The 24465-nt window shown below is 48.2% G+C and overlaps 3 protein-coding genes across 8 annotated transcripts in view; 2 read left to right on the top strand and 1 right to left on the bottom strand.

Annotated features, from left to right (window-relative positions):
- Window positions 1-7859, top strand: part of SLC6A9 (solute carrier family 6 member 9) — a 54284-nt gene extending 46425 nt beyond the window's left edge. For all 4 annotated transcript variants that reach the window (XM_083742429.1, XM_083742428.1, XM_083742430.1 and 1 more), the window contains exons 6-14: window positions 120-252; window positions 972-1106; window positions 1256-1359; window positions 2083-2320; window positions 3097-3231; window positions 3338-3437; window positions 4739-4839; window positions 5192-5362; window positions 5470-7859. In XM_083742429.1, coding sequence (XP_083598555.1) covers window positions 120-252; window positions 972-1106; window positions 1256-1359; window positions 2083-2320; window positions 3097-3231; window positions 3338-3437; window positions 4739-4839; window positions 5192-5362; window positions 5470-5688 — 1336 coding nt within the window. In that variant the 3' untranslated portion in view covers window positions 5689-7859. The remainder of the gene's footprint in view (window positions 1-119; window positions 253-971; window positions 1107-1255; window positions 1360-2082; window positions 2321-3096; window positions 3232-3337; window positions 3438-4738; window positions 4840-5191; window positions 5363-5469) is intronic.
- On the bottom strand, window positions 7810-19189 carry CCDC24 (coiled-coil domain containing 24). 3 transcript variants are annotated; one of them, XM_083742508.1, is made up of 9 exons: window positions 18960-19189; window positions 17440-17627; window positions 15508-15692; window positions 13645-13752; window positions 11736-11822; window positions 10698-10752; window positions 9317-9386; window positions 8987-9107; window positions 7810-8596 (listed from the first exon to the last, which is right to left on the bottom strand). In XM_083742508.1, exons 1-9 carry the CDS (start codon window positions 19048-19050, stop codon window positions 8227-8229), a joined length of 1275 nt encoding a protein of 424 aa, XP_083598634.1. In that variant the 5' UTR covers window positions 19051-19189; the 3' UTR covers window positions 7810-8226. The 3 variants fall into 3 exon arrangements, with proteins under 3 accessions (XP_083598634.1, XP_083598636.1, XP_083598635.1); XM_083742510.1 differs by having other exon boundaries at window positions 18934-19013; XM_083742509.1 differs by lacking the exon at window positions 18960-19189 and adding an exon at window positions 18493-18577.
- Window positions 19190-19567: 378 nt separating this feature from the next.
- Window positions 19568-24424, top strand: LOC310846272 (von Willebrand factor C domain-containing protein 2-like). Its single transcript, XM_083742570.1, has 3 exons — window positions 19568-20141; window positions 23094-23223; window positions 23763-24424. Exons 1-3 carry the CDS (start codon window positions 19785-19787, stop codon window positions 23945-23947), a joined length of 672 nt encoding a protein of 223 aa, XP_083598696.1. The 5' UTR covers window positions 19568-19784; the 3' UTR covers window positions 23948-24424.
- Window positions 24425-24465: the final 41 nt, after the last annotated feature.

Raw genomic sequence — 24465 nt, 5'->3', positions numbered from 1 at the left:
GCCCTAATGTCTGGGGTTGGACCTTTGGGTGGGGGCAGGTTGGGCAGGTGCAGATTGGTTGGGGTGTGTTTTCTGGAGCACATATGTACTCTGGTTTGTGCTGCTGTCTTCTACCCCAGGCGGTATGTGCTGAAGCTGTCGGATGACATTGGGAACCTGGGCGAAGTACGGCTCCCTCTTCTGGGTTGTCTGGGCGTCTCTTGGGTCGTCGTCTTCCTCTGCCTCATCAAGGGTGTCAAGTCATCAGGAAAAGCAAGTAGTGTTCCTTCTCTTCTAACTTCTCCATGGAAACCCAAAGCACAATGACCTCTCTGGCCCTCCAACATGGCCTACCCAATGCCTGTGAACAGTCTACCCCTCCTCTCTTATCCAGGCCTAACAAGTTGCTTGTGAGAAACGTTTACTTCAGAATTGCCCTTCTAAATCCTTAGGAAGAGGCTGAGCTGTGTCCCCAGTGCTTAGACCTTGACTAAGCAGGGGACACGGATTCATGATAGGCAGAAAAATCATGCTGCCTAACAAAAGCAGTATTCCTCACTTGGGTCTTCTGCTGCTGTTGGCCTACAACTCCCACCATCCCTAGCTAGCAGTGGTCTGAGATGATGGTAACTATAGTCCAACAACAGCTGGAGATGCAAGTTTGAGAAATGTTGTACTAAAGAAACATTCAACAATAGCAGTAGCAACAGTGGCAAGTTTTCCTTAAGAGCGGGACGGGGAGTAAAAGTTAAGTTGCAAGCCTGTTGCAACTGACACAGTGATGAAACTAAGTTTTCTGGGGAAGAAGACATCTTTGTCCACTTGCTGGAAACCATAGGCAGATAGAGTGCTCTTGTGCTCAGGTCCTGCTTGAAGGTTTCCCACAAGCATCTGAGTGGCCGCAGTGACAACAGAACACTGGACAGGATGCCATTGGCCTGATCCAGCTGACTCTTCTAATGTTCTCATCCAACTTTCCTATTGACTCCCAGGTTGTGTATTTCACGGCAACCTTCCCGTACGTGGTGCTGACAATCTTATTTGTGCGGGGGATAACCCTTGAAGGAGCCGTTACCGGGATCATGTACTATCTGACACCGCAGTGGGACAAAATTCTTGATGCAAAGGTACTTGTGTGGAATGCCTGGTAGGCTTGAGCTGTTGCCCCTGGGACATGATCTCTGGGATTTCATGATCACACCACCTCTTCCCCTCCCCTCCTTACCATAGGAGTTTGGGGGCTGTGCTGGTAATGCCCTTTCCTTGTCTTTCGTAGGTATGGGGTGATGCGGCTTCCCAGATCTTCTATTCATTGGGCTGTGCCTGGGGTGGACTTATCACCATGGCATCATATAACAAGTTCCACAACAACTGCTACAGGTAAGATTCATTCTATAAGCAATCCCGAAAGGATGTTGAAACTATTTGTTGGCGTGGCATAGTTCTTGTCTCTGGTGTCTATAGGGAGGTGCACCCCTTCCATTTTGAGGTGCTCAATTTTAGATGCTGCCCATTTTCAAGTTGTTCCATGAAACCATGAAGTCTAGGGACTTGATTTCATCACCAGAGCCTTAACAAAACATATAGGGCAAGGTGGCTAACCTGTGGTCCTCCAGACGTTGTTGACCGCCAGCTCCCATCAGCCCCAGCCGGCATGGCCAGTGGTCAGGGATGATGTACTCCAAGGGCCAAAGATTAGCTACCCCTAATATAGGGGATATGTGCAGAATTAAACACGGTGGACTAGTTGCCTCATACATATGTCAGCCACACTTTGTTAAGGGAAGTAAGAGGTGATTTTCCCTACTCATTTTAAAATTTAAATTTTGTGTCTTACGCTTTTTTGTTCCTCCATAAATCAGAGCTGCTTATCTGGGGATCTACGGAGGGTCTCTGGGGATATTGTTGAGAGCTAGAAGCGCTTAGCTTTAGGAAATACAAAGTACATGAGATACCATGAAACCATTCGCTTGACCTTTTCCTCCTTCATTCAATGATTTTCTCATGGCTGAAGTAATCTCTCCTTCTCTCCACCTCCAAGGCTCATTCATTGACCCTTTCCTTGGTGTCTCATAATGTGGCATGTCCTCCCACTTCCAACAGGGACAGCATCATCATCAGCATCACCAACTGCGCCACAAGTGTCTATGCAGGCTTCGTCATCTTCTCCATCCTTGGTTTCATGGCCAATCATCTAGGTGTGGATGTTTCCAAGGTGGCTGACCATGGTCCTGGCTTGGCCTTCGTGGCATATCCAGAGGCACTGACACTACTTCCTATCTCGCCCCTTTGGTCTGTTCTCTTCTTCTTCATGCTCATCCTGCTGGGGCTGGGAACACAGGTAATCATGGAAATTGACCCATCAGATATTGTGGGGCGGGAGAGAGGGTATAGGCACCTATGTAGAACAGACACATTTGCAATTGGGGCACTTGAGTGCTTTAGTAATGGAGGGCTGGATATGTGAGAGTGGGCACTGGTGTCTGAGGCATTGCAGAACTGGGTGATGGAGGGTTTGACAGAAATCACCCAGGGCACTGCATCAGAAATGAATTCTCCTTTTTCCAGACTGGGTAGAGCAAGGACGAGCTGAGTCACATGCTTAGGGACTAGGGATAGGTAGCCAAGCTGGTTGCATCCAGATGTTTTGGACTACAAATTTCCCATCCGCCCCATGTGACATGGCCAATGGTCAACGATGGTAAGAATTGTAATCTAACAACATCTGAAAGGTATCTCTTTGGCTATCCCTACTGCAGACAAAAAAGTTACATTTTTTTAAAATTATTATCATCCTCATGCATTTATTTATATCACAGCTTTTACCCTGACAGGGACTCAATGTGGCTTACAGATAAAATAAGAACAGATAAGAATAGTGTTATATAAAATGTTATTTGTGCCCACGTTGTCCCAAAGAACAAAGAAAGCATCTTTGATCACAGGCTGTGGGCCACATCTCAAACAGTCCAGATCCTCGCCCTGAAAATATATTAGAACTGGTTCAGGTGGAGGAGGAAGGCAGCAGACCCTGTTGCTAAAGGGGGTGGATGGAGAGGTTGGAGCCATCTCAATATTCCTCATGTCCTGTTTCTCCTTGGTCAATTCTCTCCTTAGTTCTGCCTCCTGGAGACTCTGGTCACAGCCATTGTGGATGAAATAGGAAATGAGTGGATCATCCGTCGGAAAACCTTTGTGACTCTAGGTGTGGCTGTAGTGGGCTTTCTTCTAGGGGTTCCACTCACTACACAGGTATGGGGCATAGGAGAGGGGGCATTCTTAGGGAAATCAGCCCTTACTGAGCTGAAGGCAATAGGTGTTGCCCATACTGACAGCTTTCCTTCCCTCCATTCTCCAGGCTGGCATCTATTGGCTGTTGTTAATGGACAACTATGCAGCAAGCTTTTCACTTGTCGTTATTTCGTGCATCATGTGTGTCTCTATCATGTACATCTATGGTAAGTATCCTGAGAGTTGCCTGGAAGCTTCTTCTGGGGTAGCGAGTCAAGATATGGGCCGTTTGCACTTCGTCCTTTTTAGAAGCTATGTCAGGAATAAGCTGGGCAGCGACTGGCATTCCCAATCAGAATTGGGCTGTGTATTCCACAGTCCAACAAAACCTTTCACTGGTAGTCAAGACTACCAAGACATCTTCCTTCTGTCTGCAGTGTGACTGACAGATAGGAACCCTAGGATTGTTAGGGAAATTGAAACCCTGCTCATTCTTGGCTTGTGAAACCTTCACCATAGATTAGTTTCTCCAGACTGAGGCTGAAGGCAATGTTTTCCCTAGTCGCCAAATCCATATAGGAGTAACGTCACTCAGGCAGGGCGATACGGATTCTGTTGAAGATAACATGTCCAACAAGGCTTCTACCAATGGTCAGTTTGGTGAGGCACTTGCTGAAGTCCAAGATGCTGGCCTGATTTCCCATTCGCCAGTGAGAGAAATGCTTGTTGCTAGGAAAATAAACTGTGCAAGAGCAGGCCTGGTGTCAGCATCTGGAATCTTGGACAACTGCTGAGGCCTCAGTATTATTTCTTGGCCCACCAATGCTGATGGTTGCTCTGGATCCTCTATGCCTTTCAGCTGGGGCTGCAGGCAGCACTATATCATCACCACCACCACCACTCCCATCACCACAATTTATTGATCACCTTCTTAAACCACTGGTCTTAAGGCAATGTACACTTAAAATAATTAAAAGCAATTAAAAACACAATAACAATAAATACAATTAAAACCCCAAGGAGTGGACACTCTTGTAAACAGCTATTTATCCAGCTGGGAAAGTCTTTGCATTTCCCACAGTGCCCTAGAGCTACATCAGGCACCCAAAGGCATTGTGGGAAAGTACAAGGGTATCTCCTAGCTGTCTGTGGAAGTTGGCCCACTAGAGGGCCCAGTTCCCATCCCACATAAGAAACACAACCCTGGAACTGGCTGTGTGCAAGGGTTCAGCTCCGTTGTCTCATCCAGGTCCTTTCCCATGAAGCAGTTGGAACCTCTGGGGCAACTGACTATCTGGTGCTCTGCTTCCTCTGTCAAAGCAGAGAAAATCTGTGGAATCATAATGTGGGGTGGGAAGAGAGACCCATCACGCTGGGAGAAAGTGCACAATCTACAATGTGGAGTCCCACAGACACCCTGCTACATACAACAGGGCCCATGGAAACCTGCATCTGGCCCTAGTGCCCAGTTACAACATCCCCGGTTCATGCCACTCCTCTGACCACCCTTTGCCTCTGCTTCACACAGGGCACCGGAACTACTTCAAGGACATTGAGATGATGCTGGGCTTCCCACCACCCATCTTCTTCCAAATCTGCTGGAGATTCATCTCTCCTGTTATCATATTTGTGAGTGTGTGACGAGAACACTCCCAAGTGAGAGGGGGCTAGAATGGGAGGGAGAGGACTGTGAACAGCCACTCACATATGAGTTGGGGGAGGGGGGAAACGTTAGGTAGCGCACCAGTACAGAAGAGAACAGTGCCAAGGAAGAAGACAAGGGAAATACCAACGAGGAAGAACCACATCTGCAGAGGCAAGAGGGGTTCCCAAAGATGCAGTGAGTGTAACATTGGGCATAAGCGTAACCAGTATGGAGGAGGACAGGAGGGTGTGGAATTAGGGCAGTTGCCTGATGCCACCCCTCCCTTGCTCCCCTTGGGCTTTGTATCACTCAGTCTTCTTTCCCCTCTCTCCTCAGTTCATCCTCGTGTTCACAGTGATCCAGTACCGACCGATCTCCTACAATACCTATGTGTACCCCACCTGGGCCATCTCCATCGGTTTCCTTATGGCGCTCTCGTCGGTCATCTGCATCCCTATCTATGCCGTGTTTTGCGTGTTGCGCTCAGAAGGGGACTCGCTGATGCAGGTGAGGCTGTCCGTGAGCAGGCTAGCCGAGCGCCCCCTGCCTTGGATCCCAATGGCCAAGGGCTTTGAAACCACTAACCCGCTCCCTTGCCTCCTGTCTCCCTGCAGCGTTTGAAAAACGCTACCCGTCCCAGCCGCGAGTGGGGCCCAGCCCTTATGGAGCACCGGAAAGGCCGCTATGCGCCAGTACTCAGCTCCTCCACGGAGTCCCAGCTGGAGGTGCAGCTGCTGAACCCCGAGAAGCCCAAGAGCGACGAGGCTGGCGTGGCTGTTGCCATCACCGTGGGAACCAACGGCTCTACCCACAGCCAGGACTCCAAGATCTGAACATGAGCCTGGGAGGCAGGGCAGGGAGCCCTCCTTGCACCTCCCCTCTCCCACCTGCCCTGGTTCTCCAAACCCTACTCTGCTCAGATATATGACAGTGCCCCCCCACTGGGTGGGGGAGCCCTGGCTCCCGGGCTGCGCCGGACTCTGGGGGAGGGGCTGTGAGTTCCAACCCCACCCACCTCATTAGTGCCCCCGTGCCATCTTGTAACCCTCATGTTTACAGTCACGTTCGGATGGCCCCAATTCGCAACCAGGACCATGGTCAGGGGTGGGGAGGGTGTGTACTGGCTGAACCGTTGGGGGTGCCTTGGGAAAGGGCACCAGGAGGAGGGTCGGTTGGAGCCTCGCTGGCTCAGCAACCCCTTTGGGGGTGGATTCTGGCAGCTGCACCTGGGCCCAGGGGGTCTGGTATCTATTGGGGGTGGTATGCCCCATACTGCCCTGGATCAGGGCCCTGGGGACTGGCCCCACAGATAAGCAAATGGGGGATTGGGGTGGGGGGAGGGAAAGAGGGTTGGTTGTAATTGTAAATGTTAATCCTGACATTCTAGGCATCGCTTGGCCACAGGCTAGGCAGCCTTCAGCTAGGCTGTTGCCCCTGCGAGGGCTTTTCCAGAGATGCACTTAAGACTGCACCTCCCCCCCCCCCAACCACTGCCCAGACCTTCCCAGCTTCCCCACCTAGGAAAGGAAAGCTAGCTTCCCCAGCACTTACCAATTTGCACTTCTCGCCATGGCCTCCCATGATAAGAAACGTTCCTGCTAGAAACTATGTATTGAATTTGGCAGGTTAATGATTGGGGTGGGTGGGTAGGGGGCAGGAGAGCTCTCTTTAATTGGGTTGCAAGAGCATGGGAGGATCACAACTCCATGAACAAAAATATGCACTTGTCTCCCTCCTGATCTTAATATTGAGCCTTATTTGCACACCATCCAGAATCGCACACCTGCAGAGTGAAACATAAGCAAACAGCATCTCTCACAAATAGAAAAAGCGACAGCTGAGAGGCTGGATGCACCGTATTACCATGATAGACATCTTGGGCAGCGACACAGACTCTGGGCAGCACATGCAGCCCACTGGACAGATTTTGCCCAGGTGTGCATTCCTGGTCTAGACAGCATCTTCTGGATGCTCCCCCAAGCCTGTTATTCTGAAGCACTTTTCTACACTCTTCCCCTAAAGGGAATAAATTAATTTGAATGGGGTCTCCACAAAGGTAAGAGACCATTGGGACCTAGCTGTGCCCTATCCCACAGGGAAAGGGACAGAGCCAACCATGGTGCTAAGAGCAGATGATGTGCCAAGTCCTGCCCACACCATTGCAGGTGGGAAAGACACACACACACACAGAGCAAAAGCACAAGCTTCCCTAAAGGCTATCCTGGCCAGGCCTGGGTTCCATGTGGCCCACTTCTCCACTAGTGGTGGGGGCAGAAGCTGCTAGCTTCATGGTGAAGCTTTGGAGAAGTTGGCCATAGGCACCAGCCCCGTCTCCAGCTCCAAGGCTTTTCTCCCTAACACAAAGCAGGGCCTGTGCTGCCTCAGATGGGTAGGAGGTACTAATGGTTCCGTCTTCCGGCCTCACCATCCCGTGTTCCCATGTCAGTGTTGCTGCCTGCACTTTACCCCCTAGAAACGCCTGGGTGGAGGAGACAGGAGACCCCGGCAGCCACAATCCTGTCTTGTACCCCGATGCCAATTCACTTAACCAATGCCAAACAGTGCATGTCGGGGGGGGCACCCCTCAGCTCCCAGCCGTGCACGATTGCTGCGGTGTAGCCATGGTGCCAACAGCGAGGGCACACCTGGCTCCTACCCACGTGGTACCTGCTCCAGCTGGTGGCATGGGCATAGCAGCCAGCGTTCAAGTGCCAAACGTCTGCATCGTGAGCAGTTAAGAGGGAGAGGGGGGACAGATGGCGCCATGCCATGATGGTACTTTTGCCCTAAGCCGCAAGCCCCCAGACCTTCCCTCCTCTGCGCCGAGGCTGCACTATTTAATGCATGGTTCCGTGTCTGACCTTTCCTCCTGTGTCGAAGGCGGCAGCTAGCATTGCCGCCTCATTGTTCATAGCAATAATTGTGACGCGTCTCCCATACTGTGACTCTTCCAGTTGTAGATTTTTAAAGTCTGATAGATTTTAATGAAATTTATATTCCTGAACCTTGGGTGGTACAGTTCTTTGGTGTGCGTGGAGGAATGGGGAAGGTGTGGGTTGGGTTCACAGCCTCACTGCCACAAGGCCCACTGTCCTGTGTTGTGGACAAGAAGGAGAAGAAGCATCTCACTGGCATGGGTCCCACTTGCAAGTAGTTTATCTGCATTCATGGGTTGGGGGAGGTTGTGTGTATGCATTTCTTTGCCTTTTCGCTTTCCCTGGAATCCCATTGACCCTGTTCACAAGGATGAGCAAAAGGCAACCGCAGCAACTCTTGAGGCACAGGATGCTGCAGGGCTAGGTCCCTTGAAGACTCTGTAGCATGGGAGCGGGAAATGGGGTAATTAAGGGAAGGCGGCAGCTCTCCATTCTCTAGCTGGGTCCTTTGCATCGCAGCAGCCGAGTGCGAGGGCAGAAGCGGGGCACTGGGCATGGCTCTGTAGGAGGTGTGGGGTGGAAGACATGGTCCAACCCTGCTACTGCCAGCCCGCAGGATGAAGCAATCCTGCCCCCTTTCAGAGGCACTGGCAGCACAGGTCTGGGCAACAGAACATCATTGTCCTTCCTGGCATGGTTGGGTTCCTCACCATCTCGCTGCGGCCATCCATAGGACCCTCGTGCTGAGTGGCCCCACCGGGGTAGTGCCTGATGGCATAAAGGAGAAGCCTGGTCTCTGAGATTTGGTGAAGAAGCAGGACTGATCTCTCCAAAGCTTGGTCCTTTTGCTGAGCCTCTCAAGCCACTGCAAAAGGAAAGGAAGGGGTTACCAAGAAGCAGGAGGTGTTGACCAAGCATCTTTCCGTGTAAAGCGTCAAGGACAGAAGAGCCTTAGTCACTACAGCAGAACTAATGGGTCCTGCGCAGAACAAACTCCAGAATTTTTACTTAAAATATGGCAGGTATGCTAGAGACCATACAGCACAAAGAGCCAACAAGATGTTAGACTCTAGATGTTAGACTCCCAACAGCCCCACTTGGAGGGCACTGCATTGGTGACCTCTGCCATAGAATAATAAACCAACCCTGAACTATGGTTGCACCTCTCTGCTGCAGGCGCCAGTTTGACAGCTACGCCTCAGTTATAATATTATGCAGCTTCATGGTATCATAGCTTTGGTGCTTGCAGGCCCACCTGAATTGCGGCTGGTAGCTGCTACTCCCAAGATGTTTCGACATCAGGGAAGGGCTGGTGCCTGGCTTAGGCTGGCTTAGCTGCAAATCCCGTTCCATGGCACGCTTCTCCTCTTGTAATTCTGTGGAGAGAAGACCCTATTTCATGGGGGTTGGGGGAAGCAACAATCATGAAGAGCATTGGGGCTGGCACTCACAAAGAGACCATGCCCCACTGCAAACGCCACTCCTTGGCAACACCTGCCTAAAGATGATGGCTATAGGCACCATGATGCTGCATCCCTTCCCCAATTCCCAGCCTGGCCTTATCCGAGACTCGGGTTCTGCATACCAGCCATGGTGGGCTCATGTGTTGCCTCTAGCAGCTCTGTAGCATGCTGATGCGCCTCCTCCAGTTGGCACTGTGGAACATGAAAAATGCTATAGGAAACACAACACAGAAGAAAGAAGCTGCACCTTTAACTATACAATTTCTCTTAAAGATGTACATGTCTCTGCTTACAGGTTTTCCTCGTGTTGGAATGTCTTCCCGTATTAAATACCTTACTTTTCCTCCCAGCCTTCTAGTTGCCCCAGTCACTGCAGAAAGCTAATGGATACACACCAGCATATCCAGCCCCTTCAGCTGATGACGCTTGTTTCATATTCTTCTGGAAAATAGTCTGTCAGGTTGCTGACTTAGAAACTTAGTGGGCTGACTTAATAGGCTCTCATTTGCTAGAGGTTTTTAAGCAGAGGCTAAATGACCACTTCTCAGGGATGCTCTAGCAGTGGATAGCCTACATTGCCGGAGGTTGGAGTAGATGATCATTGGGACTAGATGATCATGCCAACTGCAGTTGAACAATTCTTTTGACCCTGATTCCGCAGTCACAAGTCACTGTGATTTCATAACTTGGCAGCTCTCAGCACTATGGGTGTACTGCTGCAAAGGTGTGTTTTGAAAATAATCATCATCATCATCATCATCAGACACTGGTGACAGGAAGTACTCTTGCAGCAGTCCTGCAGCCCAATGTGATGGTGTTTTCACATCCAAATCATCATAACAGTTTTCCTGCCACTCACATCTTTCCTCAGCCCCTCCCTGTCCCCCAGATTTGGGAAGGAGACAAAAAAGCTAGCTATTTGGGCAGTTGTAGAACTGGTATGGAAGCCAAACACCCTTGTCACTCCTCTCAAGAGTTCTGACCCAAGGCCTGTTCTAACCCAGGCTGCCATAGCCATGGGAACAGCTTTGTAGATACAGCTCTGACACCAAGCTCCTATGTACGTGGGCAGGAGGGAAGACATGAGAGCAGTAATACTAGAACTTGGGTCCATCCAATGAAGAAGATGGTTGCAACATTCAGGACAAACAAAAGTTAACTATGGAATTTGCCCCCATGAGATATAGGGATGGGTGCCAACTTAGATGACGTGCCGTGGGGATATCCTGCATGCAAGTTTTCTATAAGCATCTGTGAGAACAGGGTGCTAGACTAGATGGGGCTTTGGTCAGATCCCACAGAGCCTTGCCTCTGTTCTTACACAATAGTCTAGAAGGGCTGAGGAAATGTTGCTGCAGATGCTCCACCCAAGCTGCAACAAAAACCAGTCTCACAGACCTATTGGCCAAAACTTGAAGCAGATGCTTGGAAGCGCATGGGAGAAACACTGCTTATGAGGAACTCTAGAGACCCTCCTTGAGATGAGAAGGGTTCAGCCCTTACCTGTAAATAGGGGATGTATCTTTCCAGATCAGAGCACTCATCCTCTAGCAAGGTTCTAGGAAAAATGGTACAGCCTGTGAGACCCAAAGGTGGTGATACATTTGGGACAGAAAACAATTGCCAGCACTACAGACTTGGTGTTTCCACATCTTCCTCACTTTTTGTTTACGTTCCCAATGTGGGGGCTGGCAATTCAAATGAAAGTTAGATCTGAGGATAGCCACTATCTGCTTGCAATGGCAGCTCATGTTGCTAGGGATGAGAAGAGAAAACCACACTTCTTTGAAGCAGTTCGTAACTAGGTACAAGTATCTCTAATGCCGACAGTGTTTCTAAACCTTGTTTTGTACTCTGCTGTTCTCCTTGTTCAGAGTTCCCCAAGTTCCTGGCTGGTGAACACTTTCTGGCATTTCTGAGGGTGGACGTGAGTAAGCTCCCTTCAATAACTATACATAGTGCCTGGAATATGCAGAATGCCCAGTGGCACAAGATGGAAGAATCTTTACAAAGCCCTTTGTGTGTTCCCCACTGGAGACTGCACTGGGAGCCAAGACTATGTATGGCTTAGACACCACACTCCAGTGTTGCTTCTTGACCTTCTCTTGAGGTTCCCACCTTTTTATGCTATGCCCTTCCCACCAAGTTCTGCCACAACTGTTGTTTCATCTGCTTCACTCCTTGCAATTACACAGAGCAAAATGTGCCATAGAAACTATATCTGTACCCAGAGGAAGTTTGGAAAGAGACTCTTGCCCCGCCTTGTCTTCATGATTGTGGTATAGGCCAGACTGGGAGACAGCTGATGGGGAGAGTTAGAAGGTAGAATACAAGCTGCTTGGGTCCATCTGCACACATTTTCACACAATGCCATCCCCAGCTTCCCTTCTGTCTCTGCAGTGAGTTTACTGTTCTCAGACACAAGGTCTTCTGTTATATCTGCCTTCCAGACACCTGCAACGGATACCTGTAACCCTCTTGTGCCTTCTTCCCTCTTACAATATTTGTGCAAATAAAAAACCTAATAGAGCAAAAACTTACCGAAGTTGAGAGGCTACCTCACTGATATGGGCAATATTCAGTTTATTACAGAAGGATTCCAGATTAGCGGTTCTGGAGAATAATGGCCTAAGGAAACAGAAATTGGATGAGACTTGCATTTTCCTGTGACCAGACAGGCTTGATGCCTGCAACTGGGCATTCCTGCACTAAACAAAGCTTGAATGGGACACTGACACAAGGATCAGGTAACAGAATTTGGTTGGGGATGTCAGTCATTTTCTTTCCAGGACGCCTAGTCTCTTTCAATGAGTTGTACTCCCATCCTCTCTGTATGGCTGTCACAGGACAGGGATTCATCAAACCGAACTAGCATGCTTCTTAGGACTAAGACACAGAACATTAAAATCACAGACCATGCCCCAGTAGAAGCAACCCTTCTAACAGGAGAGGAAGCATAAACTACCCAATCATGGTCCTTCAGCCCCATCCTAACCACAAACGAACTACCTAGAGAGTCTCTTGAAAACTCTCCAAAACTACTTTAAGGACAACGATGTAGACGACATTGCAACCCCCCTTCTCTGGAACACAATGCAAGTGGTCATCAGAGGAGCTTACATAAAAGGAGAGGAGATCCCTTAAAAAACAAACTTCCTCAAAAATTGGTAAATTAGAACAAGACATTTCAACCTTGTCATCACACTACAAACAAACAGGAGCCAAAAAAACCTCCTTAAATTCATAGAACAAAAAACAATGATTAACATCCTATACCCTAAACAATGCTTTTACGAATATGAAGGGAAGAACTCCAGACTATTAGCAAACAGATGCGGGGGGGGGGGGGGAATCACTCAAAACAAGTATATACTGTGTCACTATAAAAGACGGTTGCATTAACATCCACCACCAAAGAAATAACCTCAGAATTTTATGCCAACCTATACACTTCCCGCAACCCACCTGAACAGGAAATCAGAAGATTCCTAACAGGGCTGACCATGCCAACCATAACTGCAGAGGAACAAAAATTCATGGGGATACCATCGAAAACATCCCCACAACAGCACACCCATTTCTCCAAAACAAACTAAAGTAAATCCCCACAACACTGATGCAATCAAAGAACAATGGGAGCATGATATAGGCTATGAAATTAACCCCACCCAATGGACTAGAATGTGGTCTATACCTCCCTTTAAGTCCATATCAGCCAAAAGAAGGGAACTCATTCTGAAATTCACCTACAGGTGGTACTTAACACCACAGAAACTGGAGCTGATATGCCCAGGAACCTCACCAAGATGTTTGAGAGACTGTACCTCCGCATACCAACCTGCTCTTGGTTTCTTCAACTAGATATAAAAGGAAAACATACTAGGGGTGGGATTCACCTACATCTCTGTCAGTGGAAGCCCTGCACAAAGATTTCTGCTTGCTCAGTGAGTCTCCCCACCCCACCCCATTGATATTGCCCCATCTTTGCTGGCTGAGTTTGTAATTTCACAGCCTCTCTGACTTAACATTAAGGTTCTATCCAAAATGGAGACTTATAATTTAAGTGGGCACACCACTGCTAATTCTACATATGCATAATATGCATTTCTATATAAATAATACAAACACATTTCTAGATTAATGCCACAATGGGACTGAAACCAGCAGGGAGGCCAACTCATTGCAAGACCCCGCTCCTGGAACTTGTATAAGGATCAAATGGGATAATAGTGATCAGCCCCAAACTGCCCATAAATGCAAAAAGAACCTATTGCTGCTAGGTTTCTAAGTCTATGGCATATGGCACTCTGTGGTGTTAGGCTTCCTACAGACAAAATCAGTCCTGGATTCTGAGACCTCCTGTGGTGATACAGTTCATGGTGTTCCGGGTAAGAACAAGTCACAGCCCAGAAGCTCATTGTGTGGAGGCTGCAGCTTCCTTCAGTCTTACCTGATTAGGGCACTGCTCCCAGATGAAGACTGACTATTGCCAGCATTTGCCTTCAGTGCAAAGGTGACCACATGAGGGCTGTATTTAGCGATGGCACAATCTTGGTTCCTGTGAAGCAGAAAACATACAGCTATAAGTCTTGTTCATCCCCAGTCTTTGGGCTGACAAGGACAAGAGAAGACCAGTTGGTGGCAGTGCTGGGTCACAAAACCACCCAGTAGCTGGAATGAATAGAAGCCTAAAAGGAAAAACAAGCTGGACTAAAGAGCCCAGTGAGGTCCATTTTTCCATACCAAGGTAGACCACAAAAGTAGTTTGACACAGAACCAACAGAACACATACTGTATTGTGCAGTGGGGAGACTGAGGCAAAAATTTGATGCCACCCCCCAGTCCTTGCCCTGCCTTCCCAAAGCCAGCTAAGTGAGACAACAGGCTTTGGGAGGGTCCTAGAGCACTCCAGAGAAGCAGTAATTAGGCTTTGGGTAGGAGACAGGAGGACTTTAGGACCCTGCCAGGTCCTTTACACCTCCTTCGCTAAGCCTAGTGCCTTGCTTATCTGGCTTTGGGAAGGCAGCATGAGGGCTGGGGAGGGTGTCAAATGTTGCCCTGTGCCAACAAAACAGGCCTTGAGGGCTACATGCAGCCCTCAGGCCATTTATTGGACCACCCAGTTCTAGGCAGAACACAGGGAGCCATGACCTGTGCTCATGTCAATTCAACAAGAGGGGAGCTATTTGAAAGTAAGTAACAAATGCAGAATTTCAGGTTGTGACTGAGAGATAGTAGAAAGGTTTAAAGGGTGTGAAGGGATTCTCCGATATGGCAACATGGTACAAACAACTCCAGCATGAGGAGTTTGAGAGCTCATCCCTTACTAGCCAGCCTGTTCTAATCCGTGCCTTCACTGAGCTATTCATTGGTTACACAGGGCTAAGGCAGGGAGCAAATCCTCAGGCAAGGGTTCCAGCAGGTGCTGATCCCAGTGCTCACTTGGATGAATGCTCACTTTGGAGGTGGGACATAATCCCAGCCTCAGGCTATGGACTGAACACACCATAAAAAACAAACGCACTAGCAGGACTGGCATTCTTGATAGAGGCGCTCAGCAATGCAATTCCTGCATGATGTAAGGGAGCTAAGTGGGAATGACAAAGGTTATGTGATTGAGACCCAAAGAATGGGAATGTAAGGCTGGAATTAATTCTACAGATAAAAAAGACTAGAGAGGCACACAAACTGACAAGCTACACTTGAATGGGAGCGCAAGTTACAGATGGAGGTGTGTGGTGCAAACATATGTTTGGTACAGGTTATTTTTGCTGGACATTGGCCATCTGAGCGGCAATCATGTTGAAACTATACTGGAACTGCCAATTAAATTGCATTGGAGCTGATATTTCCTAGTAAGCATTTCTGGAACAGTCACCCTTAGAAGGCAAAGGGAGAAAGAATACTGTGTCAATAGTGTAAATATATAGTTTAGTCACTAGGTGGCACTGGACTTATTTATATCTGAGTGGAATCAGAGGTTTCCCTCATCCTGTTCTTGTTAAGAGAGACAATCAGGTTATTGTCTAGCCTCCTAACTGGTTTGTCCCATGAAACTCTAAGCCTCTCATAACAAATAGTTATGGCTTCCTCAATCTAGACTGCTTTGGCCAAAAGATGATATAAAACTCACCCATTCCGCACACATAAATACCACCAGCCACATCAGTTGGAAACTAATGGGCTCATTTTTTTATCAAATAGGCTTCAGGTCCTAAGATATTCTGCTTGCTTTTCTTCTATCCCTACTACCTGCTCCCCCTCAACTCAGCCCTTAATTCTCTCAAGTCCCTTCTCTTCCAATCTCCAGTACCTGCCCTCCTGCGATGCCTTCTGCTGTAGGCCAATTAGAAGAAGGCGGATCTCCTCCCTCACCAGCTCCTTGAGGTTGGGGGGAGCTGCCAGCAAGGCCCAGCTGTCATCCGCTTGCAGTGGGCTTTGCTCCACTCCAAGGCGGCCTGACTGCAACTCCTGATGTAATTCCAACAGTGTCCGCACCTGTAAATAGGGAAGGGGTTGGACTGCATTAGGGACAGTGCATTGCCACATGCAGAAATTCACACATGTGCACACTGACACAAACTGCAGTAACTTTCTCAAAGTAATCTTTCCCCCACCCTCCACCTCCCCAAATGATGAAGCACTGACACAACCTAAAAATACAAGTTGCACTCCCATTCCCAGTATTGCTATTCTGCACATCTGGAAATCAAGCCAGGTGCCTGCCTGCAAGAAAAGAAAACCAATACCTAGCCAAGGGTTAATTACTCACCTGATGGTAGACAATTACATTTCATAAAGGCCACAGTCAGGGAACTGACAACTTTTTGGAGGTATGTCATGCATCAAGGAAATAAAAGATGCCGCAAATGTGATAAATGTGTGAGAGAGCACACTGAATTCAGTAAAACGTTGCATCTCCCCAAAGACTGGGAACAGACTATGAGGCTATTAGTTTATGTGAAGTGTGTTTTAGGATTAAGAGTCAAGTTTTTAGGTTTAAAAAAAAGAACTCTTTTGCAGAAAGTGGGCAAAGTTGCCTGCAGAAGATAAGATCACCAGCCAGGACACTGTCATTCCAATGTAGCTGGCAAGAGGGCACTACTTTGTTGCCGTCTGTACACTCCATAAAAGGTGCAAAGCTGCAGACAGCCCACCCACAATCATTCTCTCCCTCCCCCCATGAGGAAAGTCAAGGTCATGCCGCAAAAATATCTGCAGGATATTTGTAAGGCAGGCAAGCGCCAGAACTCCCTTTCTGGCCCCACACATCCACAAGAGGAACGTTATGGTACAGCTGCTTCCCTGGGCGGCCTCTCAGATATCCAATTGGGGAGGGGAGCAGAGACACATACAAGAACACAGCAGGGAGACAGGCAGTACCTGAGCTACATTTATCAGGCTTGTGATGAAGAGGGAGAGACCCCATAAAGGCTGGGGAGGGGTCACTAATCACAATGGGGGGGCTGGATCTCAAGCAAAGCTTTAACATGAAGAAGTGATAGAGTGAAAAAGGTGCCATCTTGTCAGGGTGTGCTGTGCTTGCTCTTCTGGTTTCAAGAGGAGGTAAGGCAATTACCATGTGAAAAGCCTCTGGGATGTTTACTGTTCTTCTCAGCTGCAGTCAGGACCATGCTGAATAAAGAAAGGGCATGAATGGCTGGAGGAGAACAAAGGGCCTGGAATAGCATGGATTAGGGGCTCTGGCCAAGCATTAGGAACCAGCTGAGCTGGGAGCTGGCAAATGGGGACCTTGTCAAACAGGGAGGGGGTGGTTGCAATATTTTATCCCCTCCTTGACTTGCCTTCTCAGATATGCTTCCCTTTCACTTAAATTAAACAGCACTCAAAGCAGATGTAAGTGGCAAACCAGAGGTTTTCTCCATACAAGATTATCATACACATGAATGCTACTTTATATGAAATTGCATGTATGCCAAAACTAGTGGCCATTGCTCAGTGGAAGGGGGCTTAATACAATTTATAAGCCCTCTCTTAGCTCCACTCAATTTTAGCACTGTCCACTCCACTCAATATATAGACATGAAAGGTGGGCCCTTTCATCAGTCAAATCCCCTTACAAAATTAGTGCTGCCTCTTTAGCTGATGAGACCTAGATTTGATGCTTTATTCAGATATCCCTTTGTCACCAGCCACTTCTAAATTGTGTAGTAAGAGGTGGTTTGTTTGTTCTGCTCTTTTGTGAATCATTTTGAATAGGAGATCCAGTATTTTGGTACTTAACCTCAGCATGAAGTTCCAAGCTCCGTTCCACAAGGCCATGACCCAAGATAGCTTTCGCCTCAAGCCTCTCACTGGGTGCTAATTGTTCCTCTACCATTGTCCAGAGTGATGGTACGGACTGCAAGGATTCCCCAGATGCACCAGGCAAGGGCAACATGGGTGCTGTATCCGATTCCACGATAAATGAGGCTTTAAAGGAAAAAAAGATTGTGCCAATGAGACAGTGAGTAGGAGCTCCACATCACAACTACTTGGTGCAACATGCAGTGGTGCACCTAGGTAATTTTAGACACTGAACTTAATGGTTTTACACATGGGCTGCTGTCCTCCCAAGATTCACAAATATTATTGAAAACCATTGAAAGTATTCAATTATCTGAGGTTCTGCCCCCCCAACAGAAGCCTGCCCCCCCGCAATGTCCTATTTATGAGGTATTTTCATCCATGATTTCCCAAGAAAAGCTCAACAACTTTGTCCCTCCCCAACTAAAATCCTGGCCACATCCATGGTTTTACACCCCTCTCCCATTAGACAGCCACACATATTACATTTGTCAGTTGTCAGTTAAGCCATTCCCATGTTTTATAACTGCTCCTACATTCCTGATACATTAGCACAATAGATAAATGGTTGTGAAATACTCTGAGCATGTACAGTTTCACATTCTAAACTCACTTAAGTCATAGCACTAGCATTACAGGAATACAATGGAATTTGCTTCTGCTGCCCTGAAGTTAAACACGTTTATTTTGGGGGGGGAGCACCAAGGATGAAAATAAAAGTAAAAAATTGAATTGAGTGGCATGTACATGCCTGGCTAACCACCCTCTGACTAAAACTGTTGTAGAAAACAAGGATGCCGCTGTGACTACCATCAGCGCCAATAGACTACAACATGCCCATGCCAGCCCAGGTGCTGCCACAGGTCGTTTGTTCCTGACTCCATCACCTGACACTCTCTAGATGGCCATTTGAGGCACCCCATTTTTGTGGTGCTCTGTACTTTCCCCCTGAGTTGCACTACTGTCTACAAATCATGTTACTTGCACTCACCTTTCTCCCACGTGGGCCACCAGAGAATAAGAGCATATGATTTTTCTTGCTCTCCATATACCAAACTCATCCCCTCACATTAACCTCGAGAGTCATACTAATTCCCGTTAATCGTAATTATTACTATTATTATTATATTATTATTATTTATTTGTACCCCGCCCATCTGGCTGGGTTTCCCCAGCCACTCTGGGCGGCTTCCAACAAAGATTAAAAATACATTAAAATGTCACACATTAAAAACTTCCCTGAACAGGACTGCCTTCAGATGTCTTCTGAATGTCAGGTAGTTGTTTATAGCCCCAAATGTAACCTATTGGCCATTATCCCTCCCCATAGTTGCTCCCCAGTGCTTAACTCACCTACGTCTCGGCCCACCGAGCCCACTTCCGCCCCAGACCTTTTACTCTCCCCACACTTCCTCTCTCACTACGGACCCACGGACATAACTCTGCGGTAGCCCTCACCTGCGGCGGAGGGGCGGAGGGCCAGGCGTCTTGCCCTATCCGAGCCCCCTCCACCCTCTAACTCTCTGGAATATAAACTCGCCGTCTCCATGGAAACGCCCCGCCGCGTTCCTCTGAAGCCTCGCCTCTTAAAGGAGCCGTGCCCACGAGGCAGACAGGATGTCGGTCGAGCGTGGAGACGGGGGTCCCGGGGGAAGGAAGCGTGTGCGTTGAAGCTCTTGGTGCGCCCGCGCTTGCACCCAAGCAATCGGAGGTAAAGAGCAGCCACACGTCGGCCAGTTTTCATCCGGAAGGGGTCCCACTGGCCTTTTGCTTTAGCAACAGTACAGTATTGAGAAACTTCTTTCTTTGCCCAATGCCCGTTAATGTTCCTAGGAATAAGGGGGGAGAGAGAGATCCAGCGCCGCGCGTGTTTTGGAGGCCGCGGAGACTGGGAACTGGGGAGACGCAGCATTGGCTCCCCGGATAAGTGTTCGAGGGGTTTGGAGAGGGAGCACAGTGGACTTGTCTTAGTAGGCTTTTCCTGAGGTGCAGATAGGGGGCCAGGTCCCTCCCACCGCCCCGGTCCCGCCCGCTCCGTTGCGGAGGGGGTGTTGTGCCCCTGGGCGGGCTCGGGTTGCAAGAAGGGGCGGACCGGGCCGGGCGGCGGCTGCACAAAGGCCGAGGCACGCCAGGGCGGTTCTTAGCTGCAGCTTCAGCAGGCAACCTCCCGGCGGGACCCCGCGGGCGGCATTGGAGCGGACTGGATGCCCACTTTCCCCGCCAGCTCTCCTCCGCTTCGCTTCCCTACTGCTGCTGCTCTGCTCCTCCCTCTCGCCAACTCCCATGCCCGGCATCTGTCCCTCGAGTTCAGCGATGCCCTTTCCGTTGACACAGCTGAGCTTAGCGCTGCTGCTGCTGCTGCTGACTCTGGTGCCCGTCCCAGGACTGGCAGGGCCAGTGACCACGTGCGATGCCAACGGGAGCCTGTACTATGTTGGGGAGTGGTATTTCCTGGACAGTGACCACTGCACCCAGTGCGAGTGCACAGCGGAGGGGCCCGCCTGCGCCCGCACGGACTGCACCGCTCTGCCACCTGCCTGCATTCACGTCAGCCACTACCCCAGCGACTGCTGCCCACGCTGCGAAAGGGTTGGCTGTGAGCACCGTGGACAAGTGTATGAGCTGGGGCAGCATTTCCAGGTAAGGCATTCAAGGGAGAATTAGGCAAAGGGGTGGCATGAGAAGGAATCTAGAGCGAGGTGGGCAGGGATGAATAGGTGATGGATGGGCAAAGTGAGGAGAAAAAGCGAACACTCCTGAAAAAGAATCTCAAGCAGTCCCTTCTGTTTCTTAAATCTTGTTCTGAAAGGGAGGCCTAGGCAGGAGAGTAAGAGACTGGAAGCAGGAACGCTGTGTCTTTATAGTTTGTTCATTACTGGCTGAAGCAAAAGAAAATACAAACAAAACTAATAAATTGCATTTTTCCAAAAGGGGTGAGAAGCACCAAATCAAAAGTGCTCTATGAAGCTGTAGGTGCTCTTAAGATGTTCCCATAAAACCAATAATTCAGAAGGCAATTTTATTGGCTGTAGTACCTAGCTGAGCATCCTTTGACTAATTGAATTTCATTTTCATCCATTTCTTAGGCCTGACATTGACCTGTTCAGACCTTGCTTCTGGCTATTGTCTGTTGCTGCCAAAAATGTGTGTAGTTTATTTTAGGACTTGAGTCAGACCAAACAATCTCTAGCATGGCTGACTTAGACAATTGAGGGTGGGTTCGGAAAGGAGTATTTTTGGCACTAAGCCTGCACTAGCCGAAGGGATTCAAATTCTGGCCCTGAGGCTGCAGGTGGAAGATCAAAGCCCTCCATTCCTGGGCTCCATGCCTCTTTGGATAGCATGAATTGAGTGTTTGCAAAAAATGTGTATTGATTAAGTGTATTGATGAAGAAAGGACCAGTTGCTACATATAGTCAAAGAATGGGCAGTGGGGTTCTTCCTAGGTGAATTGTCCGTTACCTAAACACCAAATTATTGTGTGTCTGTTTGATGACTTATCTCTTGGCCTGTCCCATTTACCCAAACACAAAATTCTATTGAAAGGTACACAGAAAGTAAATGCTTTCTGCAAAGCAATATTGAGCCATAATTTCCCCCAAAACAATAACTTTATTATGGCCAACCAAAATATCATAAAATAGCAAACAAGCTTTGGATTATCCAGAACCATTCAGCTGGGGCCTAACTTGCCCTAAAATACTTTGCTCAGCTAAAGCTTCTCAGTTCTTTACTAGGGATGGCCAGATTTTGCTCTAGGTCCAGAACATCTGGGTTGTGGATACAGTAATATAGGGCTGCTTCCCAACACTTCCTGGAACTAGGTTATCTTGCATTTGCTTATAAGCAAGACAAGTGCTATAGATCTAGAGAGAGAAAAGTTCTGTAATTAGGAAGGGTAAACACTTTCCTTTGTACTGTAAGTTTGTAGAAAGAACAGGATATCAACTTGCCAGTGAAGTTGTGCAATCTCTTTCCCTCGAGTTATAAAGATGATCATGGACAATTATATCATTAAGATATGATTTTTGGTGTTAAATGTTGATGTCATCTTCCAGCTTTGTTATTTTAAAGTATTGTGACGAGTGATCTAGAGCAAGTGACCAATGTTTTTATCTGCAACCACTTGAACTTCAGTGGAGACCAGTCTTTATCATCACCCACCCTGAAGGTGTGAAATCAGACAACCAACCTATTAGTTCAGGAGGGAGGGAATTTAACAGAAGGTAGAATCTTGGAACTTTCCCCTTAGGGCAGAGAACAAAAGCATGTGGCTTGGCTAGAATTAGCCTCATGTTTTGCTAGTGAGAAGGCGAATGAGAGGTGAGGTGCTGAAAATGACTTCAGTCTCCTTTGCTGGATATTTTAAGGAGGAGCTTGATTGGGTAATGGGTTCCAAAACACATTCATGGGCCTTTTTAGCATATTGGGATCCCTGATGGTTTTGTGCTACTGGGGACAATCTCTCACTCACTCACAGTTTTCTCTATTCAACATTTTCTTATGACCAGTCAGTTTCCCCAGTGGCCAGCTGCATGATTATTTGAGAGTAATCTTGAGTTGGCCAGAGCTGACAAGATACACAGATAGACTGGAAAGAGAAGCTGCTGAATTACAACTTATCACCAAACTTAAAACAATGGAGAAACCTGGCCTGAACAAAGACCTTGGATTCTTATCTCATTATACATGACAAAGCCATTTTTCACCTTTTCACCCCTTGCTTCTTCCTGTAAGACCTATTGCAGTCGTTAAGAGTCGTCAACAGGCTCATCACAGCTATCTGCCAATCACCCATTCCCACCAGCCTTCTGAGTAATACCCCTCCCCAACTTCTCACTATATAGAAGGGTCTGGAAACTTCTGTTTCAGTGTATCTGAAGAAGTGTGCATGCACACGAAAGCTCATACCAAGAACTGACTTAGTTGGTCTTTAAGGTGCTACTGGAAGGATTTTTTTTTTGTTTTGAAGATACACAAAGTCAAGGGAGATTGGGACAGAAGCTTTTTCTCCCTCCTATCAATTTTTGGTTGATAGTGCCATCTGATGGTATAATCCCAGTACTGCCATGGCTATGCATTCAATTTGGAATGCTTCACACATTACAAAAAAAGGAAGATGATGGGCCTTATATTTCTTTTGTGATACTTAAAGCACAGATACAGGCAAGCAAAGATGCAGCCAGGAGCCTAATCTGAGGCATGAGTTTCCCACCTGCTTGCATACACACATCTCTTTGCAAATTACAGACAGAAGACATGACTAATTTATTCTGGAACCGCAAAATCCAGTCAGTTCTGCAACATGGTGGTGCGGGGTGGATTGGTAACCTATTTCTCTCAGCCTAATTTGATTAGGAGGAAAAGGGGGAGGGAAATAGGGTGGCAGAGGAGGTGCTCTAGCCACTTTGACTCTGGACCAGCACACCACTGGCATGCAATTCTGAAGAGATTCCCAAGGGAATGCAATTCTCAGAAAAGAATAAGCTTCTGCACCACTGATGCAAAATAGTTCTGGAGCTGCATCATCATAACCGTGTGCTGTCCACGTAAAGCTGCCTTGCTCTATTGACCAATATTTGTCTCTCACAGCCCTCAGAGTGTGAGCAGTGTACCTGTGACCTAGATGGCATCGCTCGTTGCCTAGTGGCAGACTGCGCCCCTCCGCCCTGCGTCAATCCAGTCTACGAGAAGGGCCACTGCTGCCCCACCTGTGAGGACGGTGAGAAAGACACACCTTCACAGCAAGGGACAAATGTTCCACTTCAAGCTGTCCAGAAGGGAGAGAGAACTTTGTCTCCCTCGCTGTTCAGGGCCCCTGTCCTACTAGAGCAGGGAAGTGAGAGGAATTGGGCCAAGCTGACCAGACACAAGGTTGCTTAACTGAACAGGAAGCCTCCTACTTAGAAATAATGGTGGGACACCTGGTAGCCCCCACCTCATCTTGAAGGATTTGGCAGGTGTTTGGCCCTAGTGTTAGAAGAGGGGCTCTCCCCAAAATGAAAAATGTCCTCCTGGTACAAAAGCAGCCTGTAGCACAGAACCTGTGGACGAACAGGCACTAGGTGAGCTCCCGGTAGAGGATAGGGGTGCAAGGCTGGAGTAATAATAATTATAATTTTATTATTTATACCCTGCCCATCTGGCTGGGTTGCCCCCACCTTGTACTCTTAAACTGCTTGCCATTTCTGCTTCTAAGAGTCATGATGAGACTTCTGCAAACAATGGCAGACTCTAATACATGGGCATGTCTCTCCACAGGGCCCAACTGCTACGTGGATGGGAGCCAGCGACGCGTAATTCCTGCTGGGGAGAGCATATGGGTGGGGCCCTGCACCCGTTGCCGCTGTCATGATGGCCAGGACGCCGGTTACTGGGAAGGAAACCGCTTAGCTAAATGCGAGCGGCTACGGGGATGCCGGGCTACAGGTGCACATCACACCTGAGCTGCTCCAAACACCAAACAATTCCCGGGCCAGCCATTCTTCAGCACCTGCAAGGCTTCTGCTTATTCAGACAAGCCCTAGTGTGCCCTTACACCCAGCCCTGGCCCAACTCCTTCAACCATACACATAAGCAATTGCCAGTCACAGCCCCCTTTCCAGATCTACCCCCTTTCCCTTGACAATGTCTAGAGTTATTACACAGGAGAGTAGCTCATATGAGAAAGCCCATTTTATTTAGGATGGATGGGCGACCTGTGGCCATTGGACTCCCAGCTCCCATCAGCTGTAGCCAGCATGACTAATGGTTAGGAATAATTTAGCCACATCTCGAGAGCCAGAGGTTCTCCATATGATTTAGGGAATCACCCACCAACCACCACCACATTCCCACTCCAGCTTCAACTAAACATAGCATCTTCTGCTACTATTTAACCATTTTTCTCTGTGTGAGCATCAATAAAAGAACCTTGTAGAATAGTTCTCTCTTGTCTTCTGGGCTGAGTAACTACGCCCAGAGT

Source organism: Podarcis gaigeae (genome assembly GCF_964106915.1).
Source record: "Podarcis gaigeae genome assembly, chromosome: 6".
NCBI lineage: Eukaryota > Metazoa > Chordata > Lepidosauria > Squamata > Lacertidae > Podarcis > Podarcis gaigeae.
This window is presented reverse-complemented; position numbering and strand designations above follow the sequence as displayed.